The sequence below is a fragment of the Callionymus lyra genome, chromosome 2, assembly GCF_982586985.1.
Source record: "Callionymus lyra chromosome 2, fCalLyr1.hap1.1, whole genome shotgun sequence".
NCBI lineage: Eukaryota > Metazoa > Chordata > Actinopteri > Syngnathiformes > Callionymidae > Callionymus > Callionymus lyra.
The window spans coordinates 21,725,610-21,745,266 of record NC_141819.1 but is presented as its reverse complement, the minus strand read 5'-3'; the positions used below and the strand labels follow the sequence as shown (position 1 = coordinate 21,745,266).

Sequence of the window (19,657 nt, the reverse complement as noted above, 5' to 3'; positions counted from 1 at the left end):
CGGTGCCATGAATAAGACATTAGTCTGCTGAGCTAATGAATCCTGAGAGACTGCTGCTGCTTTTTGGAACTGTTTTTTTCTGAACTAACTCCTCTTTTCTGAGATAGTTTTGAGAGTATCATTCTATGGGCACCAGTTATTTTAGGTGCTTTTGAAATAATAATAATAATAGCAATACATTTTATTAAAAATCGTCTCTTGAACAATACTAATGGAAAATAATAAAATAGAAAATAATACAATCAAAATATATATATATATTTTTTTAATCAGCAGAGTTATTTGTTTTAGGAATCAGAAATCATTTTCATTTATACTTTATATTTCGTGTCTCTCTTTTTTTAATGGCATGATTACACCAACATTTTGCGCTTGATGGATCTACTGACTCCTTTAAGAAACATCTTAAGACGTTTTTATTTGTTCAGGCTTTTCCTTGATTTTCTGGAACTCCTGTTGTGTTATCAGTTTTATCTTGATCTTTAAAATCTATACTTTATTGAATATTGTTTTGATTGTTCAAGCGCTTTGTGACCCTGGTCTGGAAAAGCGCTATACAAATAAAAATGACTTACTTACTTACTGTTTAATATTTGCTCCCCTGCAGCCACCAGCTCAGCTCACCTGGAGGACCTGGCCTACCTGGACGAGCAGAGACACACGCCGCTGCGCACCTCACTGCGTATGCCAAGACAGAGCACCACATGTGGACCTGGACGGTCCGGGCCTGACATCAGAAGTAAGATAAAAAAAAAAAAAGAAAAGGTTTTTCCCTTCTTTACAGAACTTCTAAAATAGCCCAGTTTGTCATAGAACAGCTATGGGCTCTATTTCTACTCAAAAAACATATTGAATGACCTCAGGTGTTTGAGATTTTTGGAGAAGACAAAGATGGTTATATATGGTCACCAACTGACAAACGCTGCTCAGTGTTTCTTTTGAAATGAAGCGCCAGAGAGAGCCGTTTCCAGGAGAGTGAGTCAGACTGGAACTGGACCTTCTTGTCCCTCTGATGCTTGTGCTGCTGCCCACCGCTAACATTCTGACTCCCACCTTCCCTGTTCACACTAACACTTTCTCTTGTCTTTGTTTTGTTTTTTTCTTCTTCCTGTGGCTCCAGCTCATCCTCTCACTCTGCGGCTGCCTCCGCTCACAGCCCGTCCGATCGCACGTAGCTTTAGTTGTCGGTTAATAATGCTCTGATGCTGATGATCACAGTAGCTTTATTAAATACTGTTGTGCTATTTAGCCTTGTGTGTGTCAGCATTCTCATTAATACATCATTTTAATTATACATTTGTTTATATTATCATTCAACTGCTTGATATTCTGTGGCTTGTTGTACTTTAACACAACAATATAATTAACAAAGCTTTTGACAACCTGGTTAATAACTCTTTACCTTTTTACTGTATTACATTTAGCTTAAATCCTAATTTAGCTTCACTTGTTGATGTCTTAACTGTCTCTTTTATGTTTAGAATTGTTATCAAGACGTCAAGAATAAGTCAAGACCAATCAATGTCCACTTTAGAGTGTGACTGACCAACAAAAAAACTTATTCTTTTTCAAAAAGTTTATTTGAAATCCGAAATAATTTAATTCCATTTAAAAAAAATATTTCAATAAAAGAACCTGCAATTATGTAACTATCTGATCAGATAATTTGACACCCCTATTTTACAATGCTTTATCTAAAATACCTTTATCTAAATCTTACATTGTGTTCTAGAAAATACTTTACCAGATTAAACAAGTCAAAGTCAATGACAGAACACGCAAAAACAAATATTTCGCCATATAATAACCTTTTTTTTCCCTTTTTGATAAAAGTCCGTAAACTATCTTAAACGGTTGCAGTAAAGTTGTAGGGAGTGTTAGAATCGAGCATCAGGGATAATACAAAATATGAAATAATGTTACAGTCTGAGACAGTGACCTCATTTAATTCTTACTTTCATATGTTAAACTTTAGATGTGACTAAAATTACAATAATATGGAATAAAAGTGTTCAGTTATTCAGCCGGGCAGGGAAATTCCAATATTGAAAGGCTTAATAATCTCATGTCACACGATTCTATGAATACTCAAGGATAATTATGGGGTAATAGTTGCGTTACAGAAAAATACTAAAGGCCAAGAGGATTGTTGTATTGTCATGGATGTTTGATAGAGGAAAGGTGATCCCGGGGAGTGGGGGGGGGTCTTGGAATTCCATCCGATGCATCAGAGGTTTCTGCCTTAATCCCTCGCTCTGTGTGATTATTTGCATTTATAGTACATCCTGATGGTAGGCTGTCACACGAGTAAGCACTCAGTGATGCTCCTGCAGGGCATTTTTCATCATCCAATACCATCATGTGTTGCCTTGAGGAGCATCTTTTAAGTCTCTGTCAGGATCCAGAAGGTAACACCAGGGTTTGCTCTCTGCTCCGGGCTCGAGTGTGAGCTATTTTTAACACCGCAAACTCCCACATCAGCAGTGAGAAAACTCCTCCAGCTGACGTGAGATAACCCACCACCGCTCTCCCCAGACCCTTCACCATAAACAGGCCCATCATCTGAACCTCCTCCTCCTCCTCGTCGCCACTGTAATCTCCCTTCCTCTTCCTCCTCCTGCTCAGCACCGTGACTCACCTGCTGAATAATTAAAGCCTCTCAGACTCTCACCGCGTCTGGCCGCGGCAGCAGAGGGTTCGGTGGAAAGTGATACCTTGCTCAAGGGAGAGGAGGGAAGGATTATGAGCACAAACATCCGTGTGGCTGCGGCGGGTTTGCTCTCAGCACTGGGAATGGGAGGGTGTTTTTTTTATCGTTCGACAACACTAAATAGACTTGAACATGTTTCTACAATTAAAAAACAACTTTATTCAGCCCCTGTTTCCTCTGCTAGGTTGTGTTAACATAGAGCAAGACTACATTGTGTCTGTCAAAAGCTAATTTTCTTTATTATAACTGATTATACTACTATAGTTCTGCTCTATTATTAATATTTTTTTGCTGCCTTGCTTGAGCTATGCTTTAAGATATATTAATGTTGCCTCTGAAATACTTTAAAAAGTAGTTTTTGTTTTAAATCATTCAATGTTTTTTTTATTTGAACGGCTTTTCGTCAGCGTTAAGAAGGAGATACTGACGTTAAAATGTGTCCAGTATTTATATAAGTTTGAATAATTGATCTTTCTCTGGAATAGATGAATGAGTTGACTTAATAATGGACATTATACCCCGACATTTAAATCCCCATCAGGATCGAAAAACTGCAGCAAAATGAACTGGTTTTCAAACACCTTTCATACTTTGAGTTGAATGATCTGTGGACTCTTTCATGTTAGTACCGCCTTTTCCATTTTGATTTAAATTACCCTGGACTTCCTGTATATTTATATACATTGTGCCTCCGCTTTTTCTAACCCTCGCCTTCCTCTTTCCTTTCTTTCTCGTCCTCTTTGTGTTTGTCACAGCTTCTGCTAACAGCGCTAATGCCTGGCAGTCGCAGTCACGTAAGTCTTTGTTGTTATCATGTTGGATTCGAGAGATATACTTGCGAGCTCTCCCACTATGGCTCCTCACTGCATACTGATGTGGAAAAAAAATGATGCAATTCGTCTCTTCGCCTCGGATGTGCTGCTGTTTAGTGTAGGATCTCCCCCTAGTGAGAGAAAGTGACAGTTGTCAATTAAAGGTTTCTATTATAAATGAGTACATTTGAAAGACAAACTTATTGTTTCCCCGTTGACAAAATGGTTTTATATTTATTAATATCATCTGATTTACTTTGTCAGCAAAATAGATATTGATCAAAACATAGCTCTTTCTAATAACCCCTTGTCCCCCCTCCTTCAGTTCGCTTCGCCCCCTACAGGCCGCATGACATCGCCCTCAAACCGCTGCTCTTCGAGGTGCCCAGCATCACCATGGACTCTGTCTTCACGGGTCGAGAGTGGCTCTTCCAGGAGATCGACGCTCACCTCAACAGCCCCAACTGCAGCAGCAACCACGGCGTGATCGTCGTGGGCAACATCGGCTTCGGGAAGACCGCCATCGTCTCCCGCCTGGTGGCGCTCAGCTGTCACGGCACCCGCATGAGGCAGATCGCGTCGGACAGTCCTCAGGCTTCTCCCAAACGTATGTGTCAAGAAAAATAACCTTCATTAAGTTAGTAACTGTTAACGGTGCCAGAATATTGAATGAATCAGGAATCATTTTAAATATTTTTTTTAATATATTTTTTTTGTATTCAATAGTTTCTAGAATGACAGGTTTCATCTGTTAGTTAAATAAGTGTTTTGTTTTTAAATTGAACTTTTAAAAATTAATTAAGTAAAACAATTAACTTAACTTTTTTTACTCGTAGAGTTTTAGATTCTTATTTCAATAATGATTGTTGGAAAATGTGATCACGTAGCTCCTTACTGCTAACTTTTGTTATTGTCTGGTGTCTCTATTATATGCTATTATGTCACATTTGTATACTGAATTTTAACCTTGCATAAAAATAGCTACTGAAACTAAAATTTGTAAAAAATAATTATAATAACTCATTTTGAAAATTTTAAAATTCCTAATTCAATTATGCAAAGGAAAAACAACTTTCAATAAAACAAATGATTCAATTAAATGATTCAATACAAACATATTCAACCTATCAATAAAGAAGGTATTGCACTAAATGATTAAAATAATATATAAATGCAATGCTTAACAAAGCCCAACATAATTTCTATAAAAACATTCAAAGTTTAAAAATGTGAAATGTTAAATCCAAACACTCAGTATTTTGATAACACTGATATACTTCCATGAAAGAGCAACTTGTTTTTAACTATAAACTATATAGTGTATTTGGTTGACCTGTCTGTGTAGAGACTGACCACAAGAGGAATTTTCTGTTTCCAACAAATGGGTCCTTTATGATATTATTACTGGTCATAATGTTCTGTCTGGTTGAAACCTGTTTGGTATTAAGGGAACATGTTTTTTTTACAGAACACAATAAAGACATTTTGAATTGAAAGTATGTATTTGTTAAGTAACGCCTGGATCATGTGGTCTCATGTCCAGATGGTGAGGGTCTTCCGCTCACGCAGCCTCAGCCCACACATGGTACCCTGGGAGGAGGCAGCTGTCCTGGTACTCCGGAGATGAGGCGACGGCAGGAGGAATCCATGAGGAGGCTGGCCTCTCAGGTAACAACCACCTGTGCTGTAGCGGGTCGATGCCAAAATCTTGCTTCCACTTCCTGTTAATGATGGCCGACGTATGTACATACATGTAGCATGTTATCACGCTAAAGTGATTCATTTGTGAGTCGAGCAGGGACGACCGTGACCCCCACTCGATCCTTACCCGCTGCATAATGCAGATGTGTTTAATAAAGGAAAGACTACTTTGCCAGAGAGTAGATGAAATATTTATTCGCAAACTAAACGATAAGATCATTTCTGTGTATTAATTATTGATCACCACTCTAGTAGTTTGTTTGTATTCATACAAACTTGACTTCTAGATACTTTCTAAAACATAACCATGGTTTTGTATGAATCCTAGCAAGTCTCCATCATGAGAAAGTAGCAACTCAAGGAGACCCCTCAACTTCACGCCTTCTTTTAAGAAACTGCAACTATTTTGAGAACAAAACCACAGGTTGTCATTGCTGGAGCCATGAGTTGTTGATATTAATTATATAAACACATGGTGTTACAGAGATGAAGGGACAAACCAATGTTCTCCTCCTCTTTTCTTTTAGAACTTGTTGCACTTTTTCTTTCCCCCTCTGAACACGGTAGATCTCAATCTGTGCTACTCATTGTTAAGGACTAGAAAAGATTGAAAAGCAGCGGATGTTTTAGACAAAAGAAGGTTGCTGACGGAGTCGTTGATTCAATCATTCAGTGGACCGTGTTCCGGTAATGCAACTGTGAAACGCGACAGCTCCACACTTGACTCCTCCACGCTCCTGTCTTCTCACACATGAGCTCACTCGCAGTCTGCCATGAATTATTCATAAGTGTAAGTCTACGAAGAAGAAAATACAAGAAGCTTCATGTTGCATTAGCATGTGTTGAATTAGCAAACACTTAAAAGGTCCAGATTAAGAACTTCCTGTGATGGCGCTTAGATTCTCCGCTCTGGTGAGTTCAATTACTTTAAAATACCAATCATTTTCTGGGACTATTGAATTTAAACATAAACCTAAGGCAAACCGAAAAGAAATGGAGAATAATTTAATATCATATTTGTAATGATATATCAAAATAAATGGAAAAAAAGCAAATTGAGGTTAATTCTGCTTCAAATTTGTTTCAAAACGAGTTCTTTACATTCATTAGTACATTTTCTCTTCTTCACTTCATGACACACTTTTATTTCTCCCTACGAAAAATATATTTATTAGAAATTCAACAAATTCCCTCGTTTCAGCATTTTCCAGAACCAAAAAATAACTTTCTGTAAAGCTACAAATGATCTCAAAGCATATTGATCTATGTAGATTCTGACCCATATCTCTGTCGCCCCCAGGTGGTGGCATACCATTACTGCCAGGCAGACAACGCCTACACGTGCCTGGTGCCAGAGTTTGTGCACAACATCGCGGCTCTGCTCTGCCGCTCTCCTCACCTGGCCGCCTACAGGGAGCAGATGCTGAGAGAGCCGCACCTGCAGAGCGTCCTGAGCCTGAGATCCTGCGTTCAGGACCCTCTGGCCGCCTTCAGAAGGGGGGTCCTGGAGCCCCTGGATGCACTTTATAGAGGTAACTTTGAGTTTTTAAACCGCTTTTTCAACTGTAATGTGTTTTTGTCAATCATGTTTTTTTTTACATTTTATTTTTGTAATTAATTGTTTGACCAATAGTAGGTTATGATTTAAGAATATCATCTGTCTTTCAGAGAGGAAGATCAACACGGAAGAAGACCTCATTGTCCTCATTGACGGTCTCAACGAAGCCGAGTTCCACAAGCCTGACTACGGCGACACCATCGTGTCCTTCCTCACGAAAACCATCAACAAGTTCCCGCCCTGGCTCAAACTGGTGGTCACCGTCAGAACCACACTACAGGTGAACAGTCTTTTTTGTTAAAGTTTGTTACAGGTAGAATAGGTGTATGTATTAGAGAAAATTGTGATGTATTAAGTTACTGTAGTATTGTCCAAGTACTTGACAACTTGGTGTTTTAGAATGTACAGACTCTTGACGTCGTAACTTTCTTCCTTTGTTTTGTAACTAAAATTTGTCTAAATATCCGCTTTAAAAGCTGCTGGAGTCGATTGTATCCTCTCGTCCTCAGTCATCGCTTCGATCTTGTGGGTTTTCATTGTTTCTTTAGATGCGTAGGACAAAATAATTGCAACACAAAAATGCGGCGAATTCTTGTTAATTGTAAATCAAAAAATATATATTTATACACACTTTATTAAAATATAAACCATAAATGAACCATGATAAAAATAAATAATGAGTTAAAAGCAAAATAAATGAGTAAATTGACTTTCTGTTAAAGTTTGTTACAGGTAGAATAGGTGTATGTATTAGAGAAAATGTTGATGTATTAAACTACTGTAGTATTGTTCGAGTACTTGACAACTTGGTGTTTTAGAATGTACAGACCGCATGACTCTTGACGTCGTAACTTTCTTCCTTTGTTTTGTAACTAAAATTTGTCTAAATATCCGCTTTAAAAGCTGCTGGAGTCGACTGTATCCTCTCGTCCTCAGTCATCGCTTCGATCTTTTGGGTTTTCATTGTTTCTTTAGATGCGTAGGACAAAATAATTGCAACACAAAAATACAAAAAATGCGGTGAATGTTTTCTTGTTAATTGTAAATTAAAAAATATAATTTTATACACACTTTATTAAAATATAAACCATAAATGAACCATGATAAAAATAAATAATGAGTTAAAAGAAAAATAAATGAATACATTGAGCGGTTCTGTTGGATAGCAATAAAGTAATGTGAAAAAAACTATTGCTGTATTTTCTCACACCCCTAATGTGGACAGTAACTGATTTTCTAAAACGTTGGCCTCTGGTTCCGTTCTGCAGGAAATCACCAACGCACTGCCGTTCCGCTGCATCTCGCTGGACAGCTACGAGGAGAACGACGCCATCGACCAGGACCTGCAGGGCTACATCCTGCACCGCATCCACAGCAGCCCCGAGATCCAGAACAACATCTCGCTCAACGGGAAGATGGACAACACCACGTTCGGGAAGCTCAGCACACACCTGAAGGCTCTGAGCCAGGGCTCTTACCTGTACCTCAAGCTGACCTTTGACCTCATTGAAAGGGGCTACCTGGTTCTTAAGAGCTCTAGCTACAAGGTCTGTACCGTCTTGAATTTAGAAAGAATCTCAACTTAACCTCCATGTCTTTATTCTTTGACGAGAACATTTTTAAATGGATGTTTGGATTCATCAGGTGGTTCCGGTGAACTTGGCGGAAGTTTACCTGCTGCAGTGCAACATGCGCTTCCCCACGCAGTCGTCGTTCGAACGTGCGCTTCCTCTGCTCAACGTGGCCGTGGCATCGCTGCACCCGCTGACCGACGAGCAGATCTATCAAGCCATCAACTCTGGAAACTTGCAGGTTCGTTCACGTTTGTCCCTCGAGAAACAAAGCGTGTGCAGGTGAAGTTACCAACCGTCCGTCTCGCTCCAGGGCACGTTGGACTGGGAGGATTTCCAGCAGCGTATGGACAATCTGTCTGTGTTCCTGGTCCGGAGGAGAGACGGGACAAGGATGTTCGTCCACCCGTCCTTCAGAGAGTGGCTGATATGGAGGGAGGAGGGGGAGAAGACCAAGTTCCTCTGTGACCCCAGGTGAGATCAATGTGGCTAAATTATGCGACGGGAAACATTCTCCCACAATTGTTGAATTTGTTTTGTTACAGCAGTTCACAGAACAATGATTAACAATCCAAACACATTATATCCAGACCCACAGTACACATTTTTTTAAACAATAATAAATACAGATAAAATTGTACAAAAAATAATAACAAAACAATACATAATAATAATGACGATAATAAAATACTACTAAACACTATAAAATAAAAACATTGTAATTTAATATCCACAGAAGTGGGCAGAAAGTAGCAGCAAGTTTAAAAGTATGTGTTGCTAGTGTTTATAATTGCTGGATTTGCAGGCAGCTTTGTTCTGTTCTGTAATCTGTTTTCTATGGTTTCATATGTAACCACAAAATAACAATCAATTTTTGACTAACACCAAAGTTGGTTCTTGAGGCCATTTGTGGCCCAATGATAAGATTCTATCTGCTCCTCGGAGTCTGTCATCAAAATGTTGACCATAAAATGCAGATGATTCCTAAAACGAATACTTTAATTTAACACATGCTAGTTAAAATTCCAAGTGATTTGACTTATTGTCTTCCTCATTGCTATTTGCATTTTTTACCTGTTACCTGTGTTGTGATAAAAACACTTGTCAATCTTCATAATCTTGGTGTTGACCTTCCTGTTTATTTGTTTGTTTGGTCCAATCTGACCCTCGGCTAGTATGTAACTCTAAAACAAAATAAATGAACAAAGATCTGCCTTGAACAAAGTCTGGAGCGACTATTATTATACAAGTTGTTAAAATGTTGAATTTATTGACTTAATGCCTGATGTGGTCTTGCAGGAGTGGACACACCCTTCTGGCCTTCTGGTTCTCACGTCTGGAGAACAAGCTGAACCGTCAGCAGACCATCGAGCTCGGGCATCACATCCTCAAAGCACATATCTTCAAGGTACAAGATGTCAAATAAACACCATCAATGATGTGATAAATACTGTATCTGCACTCATTTCAGGGTCTGAGCAAGAAAGTGGGCGTGTCGTCGTCCATCCTGCAGGGCTTGTGGGTCTCCTACAGCACCGAAACTCTCTCTGCTGCTCTATCTTCTCTCAGAAACCTCTACACCCCCAACATCAAGGTACCGTCTTCACCCGCATGTCCTCTTGTGGTTTGGTTCTGAACGTTCGTGTTGACAGGTGAGTCGGCTGCTGATGCTGGGCGGAGGCAACGTCAACTATCGCACGGAGGTTCTGAACAACGCGCCGGTCCTGTGCGTCCACTCTCACCTGGGCTACATGGACATGGTCGCTCTGCTGCTGGAGTTCGGAGCTCTGGTGGACGCGCCCTCCGAGAGCGGGATGACGCCCCTGGGTTACGCTGCAGCAGGAGGTCACATGGCGATCGTGACGGCACTTTGTCGCAAGAGAGCGAAGGTAAGAGGACGGTTGTGGTGACTTGTTGTAACTGCTCTTACAATTACCCAGCAATCAAACGTCAAATACGAATTATTTCATACCCTTTTTGTTATCACTATTGTGAGTTCAGCCACTTACTGCGAAATACTGAAGAGAAAACTGTATCTTTACTTTACTATTTGGCTGCTAATTCAAGTTGCATTGTCCATTCCCTCCAACCAGAATATCTGCAATCCTATTGTCTGTCATACAGTGAGACTATGGCATCATTTTAGGAAAATTAGTTTTTTAATTGAGAAGATCTGCCTTTCACTGTTCTACAAAACTAGATTAAAACGTTCTTTCATTTCATTACTTATTTCTTAAACATCTCTCTAAATGTCTTGTTACCTATATATTATTTATCTCTTTTTTTCTCTCCACACATGAGTGTCCGTGCATCTTTATGATGACATTTCTGTATAATAATAATGTTGCAAAGTCTGATCTCCAGCTTTTGATATTATAACATCTGTGTTAAGCTTTAATGACGTGTTGACTGTACTGCAGTAGTGTATATACTGTTGCCCTGAGACCAATGGGTTGGGTAGGAATAGTTTTGTTCTTTGGAAGTTTTTTTTAAATGTTATGTTATTTATTTACACGATTTTATTTACTTATTTTCATTCTAATTGTAACTACTTGTCTTTACCTGCAAAAAAGCTGCACTTGACTGATCATTTAGACCCGACTTGTACGTGCAATGTTTCTTTGTATGGTTATTTGTGTTCAAATTAATACAAATACTTATTTATATTTGATATTTTCTTGTCAACAGGTGGACCACCTGGACAGAAACGGCCAGTGTGCCCTGGTACATGCAGCCCTGAGGGGACACATGGAGGTGGTCAAGTTCCTAATCCAGTGTGACTGGAGTCATGGACCTCAAGATTCCCCTCAATCGCAACAACACGGAGCTTTTAGCAAGAGTCACGCCGTCCAGCAGGCACTCATCGCTGCTGCCAGCATGGGCTACACCGAGGTGAAGACATTTCTGCTTAGGTTGAATTCCAGTATGAACTGTCATCCCTTTTGAGACTGATGCACACTTTTATGTCGAGCTAGAGTCAAAAGCTTTAAACAGAATCCCAATAAATATTGAAATCCTAAAAAATGAATCTGTTTAAACTAAGTCTCTTCAGACATTGTTGTTTTTTATTCCAAGCTTTTTGATTCAGCACATTCCTGGTATAAAAGCAAGATGAACCTGAACCTGCTGCATTATCCACGGAGGAGAGTTAAGTTTCATTCTTCTGTCGAACTTGCCTCACAGATCGTCTCCTACCTGCTGGACCTGCCAGAGAAAGACGAGGAGGAAGTGGAGCGCGCTCAAATCAATAACTTTGACTCTCTGTGGGGGGAAACTGGTGAGTCGTTCGTTCTCTTCTCATCTCAAGTCTCACTTTTATCTCAACATTTGAGCTTGAGCAATTGTCGTGACTTCATCTGTCGTGCATGTGTGTAGCTCTGACGGCGGCTTCAGGTCGAGGGAAATTGGACGTTTGTCGCCTTTTGTTGGAACAAGGCGCCGCAGTGGCCCAACCTAACCGACGAGGCATCGTGCCGTTGTTCAGTGCTGTCCGGCAGGGTCACTGGCAGGTCAGTGCTGCTTCGTTTTAACACCTCCGAGATATCTTAGCTCCGTGGTGAACACATGGATGTGTGCGACAGATCGTGGATCTTCTTCTCACTCACGGAGCCGACGTCAACCTGCCCGACAAACAAGGCCGCACGCCCCTGATGATGGCGGCGTCCGAGGGTCACCTGGACACAGTGGAGTTCTTGTTAGCCCAAGGTAAAGTGTTGCTCACTCTCTCCTGGTCTCTTGTGTCGGGATCTTCTCACTTCTGCGTCGTCCCCGCTGCAGGAGCTTCGCTGTCCCTTCTGGACAAAGAAGGTCTGACCGCCCTCAGCTGGGCGTGTCTGAAGGGTCACCTGCCCGTCGTCCGCTGTTTGGTGGAGAGCGGCTCCGCCACCGACCACGCCGACAAGAACGGACGGACGCCGCTGGACCTGGCCGCCTTCTACGGCGACTCTGATGTGGTACTGGATCAAAACTTCCTTCCTTCCTTCATTGTCTCACTAATGGGCTCAGAACCTTTAACAAAATGTCATTGGTTCAACTCTATCTTAGGTAAGGTAAGGTAAAACTTTATTGATCCCTCAGGAGGTCTCCTTCGGGGAAATCCAATAGCCACAGAAAATACAGCAATTTTTTCATAAAAAATAAATCAAAATAAAATAAGAACAAAGAGAAATAAAGAGAAAGAACAAGATGAGACAATCTAAGTCTAAAGATAAAGAACAAAGAAAAATAACAAAGACAAAGGATACAAAGACTAACATAGAACAGAACATCCAGATACTTTCAATCCACTCCTGCCCCCGAACTCAGAATTGTACAATTGAATAGCCCGAGGAATTTTGAGGAATCTTGAGGTCCTGATAATAGTGTAACAATCTGACCAATATTAAACCATGTAAAGAAAGGGGTCAAGGACTATGAACAGCGTTTGCTCAGATCATCATTGGTTCCAGGTCCAGTTCCTGGTGGACCACGGCGCCATGATCGAGCACGTGGACTACAGCGGGATGCGACCTCTGGACCGGGCGGTGGGCTGCAGGAACACATCCGTGGTGGTCGCCCTGCTCAAGAAAGGAGCCAAGATAGGTGAGAGGACGGCGATGAAACGGAACCAGAACGTTACCCGTGTGTGAGATCCACGAAGAAGGCGTCGGCCCCTTCCGTAGCCGTGGATCTGCTTCATGCGCGCCCCCTCCCCCACCTTTCTGCTTTGCGTCCGGCCACTGCTGCACCTCACTGCTCTGTTGTGTTTCACCGTCTCTGCTGCTGTAGCTGCTCAGGCGTCTCACTGCTGCTTCTCTGTCTTCCTCCACGCTCACGCCCCTGCCCTCTTCCTGTCTCTCTCTCTCTCTCTCTCTCTCTCTCTCTCCGGCCACCAGGATGTCAGACGCTGCCCAGTCGGCCCCGAGGTAAAGCGGCGGCTGTCGACGTCTCCCCCCAGCAGGCATTTTGACAGCTCTCTCTCCTTCTCTGTGTCGTGTGTTTGCCGCTCCATGTGGGCCCAAATGTTTTTCGCTTTGCAAACTCTGCTGGGATAATACGATGCTATAAGTGTGATGATGTGCCTGCGGACACCTGCATGTGCATCGTCGGTTTTTAAATGTAGCCATTAACCACCTGAAGAACTCCAGTACCCTATTCTGTCATTCATTCCTTTTCTGCTCGACCTGTTAAACTCTGTCTGACTCTCACTTCTTCTACATTTGTGTTGATGTGTCTGTGTGTTGTTGTGTCCAAACTGGCATGTGTGTGTTTTTATTTTTTTCAAACGATCAGTGCCTTAACATTCTGTTATTCCGAGGTCAGCAAACATTATCCCAGTCAATAAAATTTCCTTTAATATTTTAAGAACTGTTTTAAAAATCTTGGGGGTTTATTGCTTTCCTCCTTCATCCTGTTTTTTTGTTGAGTTGTTTAATTTGAGAGTGAATTGAATAGTTTTTCTTGGCCCTTTTATCACATATAAATTTAATTTCCCATAAAATATTAGTTTTTCTAATTTAAAGGTAATTTTATGGAGGTTCAAATCATTTCACACCATCACTCATCCAGTCCGTCTTTTCTCTCTGGTGCCATCTTGACTGTTTTAATCCTTCTTGTCAATGTTGTTGTCCATTTTCTTGGCTACGTTGCTTCCTCTCTCTTCTCTGTCTCTCTTGCACCATCCTCTCTCTCTCTCTCTCTCTCTCTCTCATTCGGTCCCTCCTCTGTCCCTCAGGTCCGGCCACATGGGCCATGGCGACCTCCAAACCCGACATCATGATCATCTTACTCAGCAAGCTCATCGAGGAGGGGGACGGCTACTACAAGGTGAGGGGTCCGGACTGGCACCGTGCTGGCTTTGGTTGGAAGGGTGGTCTTGAACCTGAACTCTCTGCAGAAGGGGAAGGTGAAGGAGGCGACACAGCGATACCAGTACGCCCTCAAAAAGTTTCCACGGGAAGGCTTCAACGAGGACCTCAAGACCTTCAGGGAGCTCAAAGTTTCGCTCTTCCTCAACCTGTCTCGATGTCGCAGGAAAATGAACGTAGGTCCAGAACTACATGAGTGAACTATAGCTGTTTCTTTTCTAATTGCTTTCTAATTTCTAATTTATTTATAAAGCCATTTCTCTGCTCTATATGTCTAAAGTTTCGGGCCAGATACATCTTTGTAATATTATCACAATAGTCGGGTGTTTATTATTATTATTATTATTGATGATGCGTCACACATGTTTAACTTTAATGTTCTTTTCTATGTAGTATGTTGGTTAGAAATCTCATTTTCTTCTATGTTACTCCTCAGTTACTCCAGTGTTGTGAAGGGATTTGTTGTTGTGCTGGTGTTACATAATTTAAAATGAAATAATATGACAGAAATAAAAATATGAATATATTAAACTACAATTAAATAAAAACAAAATAAGAGACATTACCATAAACTGACATATAAATAAATAATAACAATTTAATTAATAATTAATAATGATCAATCTTCATCATGTGTTAGATTTAATAGTACAAGAGCAACATTAGTATCTCTACTAGTAGATATTAATAGTAGGAAATTGTAAAATTCCACTAGACTAGAGGTCATTTATTTTCACGACTCATAAAGAAGATAAAGAAACGGATTCCATTCCATTTTTTTGCAGAAATGAGAAACACTTGAGCTGAACTTCATTTTCTGTGTCATTCATTTCTCACAGGACTTCGGGATGGCTGAGGAATTTGCTACGAAGGCTCTTGAGCTCAAACCAAAGTGTTATGAGGCGTATTACGCTCGTGCTCGCGCCAAGAGAAGCAGCAGGTACTTGGTTTACATTCTATTTTTTAAAGGTCTTGCGTGCGGGGATGTTTTGAGGGATGTCCTTTATTTTTACAACAATAACCTTGGTCTAACTGTTTCTAGACAATTCCCTGAAGCCCTGGAGGACCTGAACGAGGCCATGAGGCAGTGCCCCAACAACCGTGAGATCCAGCGCCTGCTCCAGCGAGTGGAAGAAGAGTGTCACCAACTGGACCAGGATGACCCACAGCAGCAGGAACTGGAGCCGCCTCCTTCCCCGCCTCCCACGCCCCCCCCAGAAGAGGAGGACTCCATGTCCCTCTCCATGCCTCTCCCACCTCCGCCTGAGCCAAGGTTGGAGGACATGGAGCCTGTCCAGGACCTGTTTGAGGACGAGGACTATCTAGAGCAGGAACTCGAGGCCATGTCTATGGGTTTGCCTCCACCGGACTCTCTGAGCAACCCTCAGGGCCTGCCCACCATCCAGAGCCCACCGATGTCCCCCACGCATGCAGAGCAGATGTATTTAACCGGCGGGTCACCGATGGGGCAGCCGTACGAATATCACCCGACGTCCTCCTCCATGTCCTCTCCCACTCGAGGCACCTACCAGTCGACGTCTCCTTCTCTTTCCCCGACACATCAGAACCACTACAGACACAGCCCACCCCACACGTCTCCCGTGCATCAGTCGTCGTACCGCTTCAGCCCACCCCCGATGGCGGGCGGAGGACAGGGTATGGAGCACCAAAGTCCTCCTCCTTCCCCTTTAAGACGGGCCGCTCAGTACAGATCCAGTCCGCCGCTCGTTGAGAGCGTTTGTCTGTACCGGTCCCAGTCGGGTTCTCCCGTCCGGTTCCAGACGGAACAGCTGCCTGGCCGACCCAAGTCTCCTCTCTCCAAGATGAGCAGCCAGCGCTCCTTCCAGCTGACCTCCCAACAGTCGCTCTCCTCCCAGCACCACCAAGCTCAAGGTCTTCGTCTTCAGCCGTCGATAGCTCAGATCGTTCGCACCAACCAGCCGGGCGGCGTGATGGGGAACAGCGGCTACGGCGGACCGATGGGCCACTCCATGGGCGGTCGTTATCAGGGGTCGGTGGACGTGGAGAGTCGTCTGGTCTACCAGCCGTCCCTGGACGGACGCTCCATGTCCCAGGTGCAGGCGAGCCTCAGCTCTGGGGCCCTCTGTCAGCACGGCGGCCGAGGAGGGGTCATGGAGACCGGCTTGTTAAAGGATGAGCTTCCCCAACGCCCCTCCTCTGCCTACCGTGCCAGCAGCGGGGGTCCGGGCGGCATCCGATACAGCCAGACGCCTCAGATCAGCCGCAGCCAATCGGCCGCTTACTACCCGGTGTCCGAGCATCTCTTGGAGCGCGCCAACGCCATGCCGTCCTGCCAGCTGAGCTCCCCCGAGGTCCCGCACATGATGAGGCGCCCCGTCAGCGCCAACACCACCGAGCTGAAGCAGCACGTGACCGCGCCGAGACCCCTCATCCACTCTCAGAGCGTCAGCCTCCGCTTCTCCCCGTCGACCAACAACATCTCCACCGGGTCCACCACCAATCTAGGCCCCGGGTTTAGACCGTCCTCGTCCATCCAGCAGATGGAGATTCCTTTACAGGCCACGTACGAACGTGCCTGTGAAGACCTCTCGCCCATCTCCCCATCACAAGGCGGCGGGGGTCTGTACCCGGGTGAGTCCACGCGCTCTCGGAACACGCCCTTCATGGGCATCATCGACAAGACGGCACGGACTCAGCAGTATCTGCATCAGCCCTCGCGGTCCAGAGGCATGATGGACTCCGCCATAAGTCCCACCTCGCCCGGCCAGCTGGTGCAACAGGGCTCCACGTACAGCCCCCCCAACTCTCTAGGAAACATCGCCTACTACAATAAAACCAACAACGCCCAGAACGGGCACCTGCTAGAGGAAGACTACTACTCCCAGACTCCGCCTTCCTCCCTGGGAAAGATGGCGAACGGCTCTCGAGGCAACAGCGATATCCTGGAGCGGGTCAGCCAGGTGCCCACCTACCCGGATGTTAAAGTGGCCCGGACTCTGCCAGTGGCTCAGGCCTACCAGGACAACATGTACCGACAGCTCTCCCGCGACAGCAGGTCCCAGGGTCCCCCCTCCCCCATCAAACCAAAGAGACCATTTGTGGAATCGAATGTGTGATGGTGCATCTGGGTCGCTTGACTGTGTCAGGGGTTGCGAGGAGAGTTTGTGTGTATGTGTGTGTTCGAAACTGAACACGAGGAACTCAACCAACAAAATTCCATAAGTGGATAAATAGTGATTTTATTGTCAAATTCTGCACACAGTTCAGATCTGGGGATCCATCAAGGACCAACAAACTTCCAAAAGTGGCACAAATTCCCATAAGTGCGGGACTGAAGAGACTCTGGACTCTGAATCTTCTGTTACCTTGAAATGTGCTTTTCAACCAGTGGGTGGCTAGTTGGCGCTGTTCTGTTCTGACAACAATACTCTATGTCCAATACTGTACATTGCTCTTGAAACTTAGCATCTCAATTCTGAGAGGGAAACAATATTTATAATTAAGTTATGCATTGTACATAGAAATAAAAATCACACTGTAGGATTTTTGATTAAAACTGCCTTCGTTCCAGTGCTGGTCATAAAGCGGACCCGACTGAAGGTCTTGGTTGAGGACAGCAGCTTACTGGCCAACTTTGACTGACATCCGTGTTACTGCCATTTATAAAGAGCCCCAAAATGATATCTAAAAAAACGAGCCATATGAGAGGCGTACGACGCTAGCAACGTGATGCTAATATTGTTTTCAACAGGGTAGCTTCAGGGTTTTTCAACACATTAAACTTAGTCGAGGGAGTTTGTCAACTTGTCCAGGCATCGGGTGAGGAGGGGGAGACTGTTGAGAAACCTTTGAGCCAGCAATAGACGATCAGTCAAAAGATTCATCAATGTCTTTTCAAATTAGGGTCATAATCGAATGACCTTCAAAAGAATGTCACGACCTACAAGGTTAGACGGAGAGAGCGTGGTTCAGACAGGGCCTCGGGGATTCCTGAAGCTAACTAGTGATTGGTTAGTTAGTTTGGTTAGCTAGCAAAGAATAGTCCTCTGTAACTCAAAGGTGAGTATTCTCACTGCATCTTTCACAAATCACTAAATTGTATCATTTCTCGGTCAATTTTCTTTGGACAACTTCAATCATCTAAAAGTGAGATTCATATCTACTGTAGCTACGTAGATGCCGCGGTCACCATATTGTTGAACCATTGAAAACCCAATAAGCAAGACCGACTGATCCGTCGGAGTCGTACCTTTTTTCCCGGTTTCCCGGGACACTTGGGCATGTCCGTGGAAAAGGGTTTCATACTTAGACTCTTTGACAAAGTGGGAAGGTGTCCTGCTGTCTTCATCCACCGCCAGCGCCATTGGCATTAGCGTCAATAGCAAGCACAACCAACTTCTTTAGCTCCATCGCTCGCCTCCTCTGCACTAGAAACGCCTGTCGGGGTCTAGACTAAGCTGCACTTTACTTTTAGGGTTGTCGGCAGTTATGATTTACAGAATCCTAAAAGGAACACGACGAGCAATCAAATGTCTATGAGCCGACGACGATGTATAGACTTTCTAGCACAAGTTGTATAAAGACGCTGTTTCTCGGCTTTTGGGTCAGTTTTGGTAAAACATGCGTACTTACTGGTTCCGTGCACATCTACTGCAACACAATAAGAAAAAGGCCGAGTAAGCGTTTCAATCAGTAATTCGTATATATGTACGGTCTGTGAGTAGCGAGTCCTGCTGCCACCAGGGGGGGATAGTTGGTCTACTTTCCAGAAATGAAGGTATAAACTGTAAGATAATACTAAAGCTACCAAGCGTGTAAAGATGTTTGTGTATATTAGTTTGCTGTAAATAATCTGATGCATGTTCTATTTAAGTTCCGCAAAAATGTGTATAGCTCCGTCCTGACAAATGTGTGTTTGTGTATGCGGGTGTGTGCGCGCGAGATACCGGACTATCCTCATCATTTCCACTCGTCAGAGGTTTTATTTGATTTCTCCTGTATTTGCTTGCTGAGCAGAGTTCTCTTGTCTGTAAATGTGAGCTTTCAGATCGCTGTGACTACGAAAAGAAAACATTTAATTAAAAATAACAACATTAAAAAAAAAAAGTAATGTGTTTTTAATCTCATGATAACTGATTGTATCTGTACAGTCAAATGTATGTACTGGACAAAAAAAGAACATATTTATAAATGGCTACAAACTGAAAAAACACCTGCATGTCCATTGTTGTTTATTTAAAGCTGTGTACCGACAATAATACCTCGAGCTGGGTCGTTTGAATCTTGTGTGTCGTACCCTAAGATAATGACTTCCTCCTAATAGATTTTTTCACAATTTGTTCCAAGGAAAGTTTAGGGTAGAACATCTAACAAGATAAATGGCTCATAACGCATGTTGAATAAAAGGTGGAGTTTGTGGCTCCAACATGGTGGCCCTGATAAAAGAAACCAAAGGTTTATTCATGTTGTTACTGAAG

General features: G+C 43.1%; 1 protein-coding gene across 4 annotated transcripts in view; it reads left to right on the top strand.

Moving 5' to 3' along the window:
- The window catches only part of tanc2b (tetratricopeptide repeat, ankyrin repeat and coiled-coil containing 2b), an 86,977-nt gene extending 67,581 nt beyond the window's left edge, over window positions 1–19,396 (top strand). For 2 of the 4 annotated variants that reach the window (XM_087784077.1, XM_087784074.1), the window contains 23 exons: window positions 608–739; window positions 3,466–3,504; window positions 3,848–4,129; window positions 5,066–5,190; window positions 6,524–6,755; window positions 6,892–7,061; window positions 8,050–8,328; window positions 8,426–8,593; window positions 8,666–8,826; window positions 9,652–9,760; window positions 9,824–9,946; window positions 10,005–10,241; window positions 11,041–11,244; window positions 11,536–11,629; window positions 11,728–11,861; window positions 11,934–12,057; window positions 12,130–12,305; window positions 12,801–12,933; window positions 13,227–13,256; window positions 14,066–14,157; window positions 14,228–14,374; window positions 15,038–15,138; window positions 15,241–19,396. In XM_087784077.1, coding sequence (XP_087640203.1) covers window positions 608–739; window positions 3,466–3,504; window positions 3,848–4,129; window positions 5,066–5,190; window positions 6,524–6,755; window positions 6,892–7,061; window positions 8,050–8,328; window positions 8,426–8,593; window positions 8,666–8,826; window positions 9,652–9,760; window positions 9,824–9,946; window positions 10,005–10,241; window positions 11,041–11,244; window positions 11,536–11,629; window positions 11,728–11,861; window positions 11,934–12,057; window positions 12,130–12,305; window positions 12,801–12,933; window positions 13,227–13,256; window positions 14,066–14,157; window positions 14,228–14,374; window positions 15,038–15,138; window positions 15,241–17,296 — 5,348 coding nt within the window. In that variant the 3' untranslated portion in view covers window positions 17,297–19,396. The remainder of the gene's footprint in view (window positions 1–607; window positions 740–3,465; window positions 3,505–3,847; window positions 4,130–5,065; window positions 5,191–6,523; window positions 6,756–6,891; window positions 7,062–8,049; window positions 8,329–8,425; window positions 8,594–8,665; window positions 8,827–9,651; window positions 9,761–9,823; window positions 9,947–10,004; window positions 10,242–11,040; window positions 11,245–11,535; window positions 11,630–11,727; window positions 11,862–11,933; window positions 12,058–12,129; window positions 12,306–12,800; window positions 12,934–13,226; window positions 13,257–14,065; window positions 14,158–14,227; window positions 14,375–15,037; window positions 15,139–15,240) is intronic. The other 2 variants (XM_087784075.1, XM_087784076.1) reach the window with 2 other exon arrangements.
- Window positions 19,397–19,657: the final 261 nt, after the last annotated feature.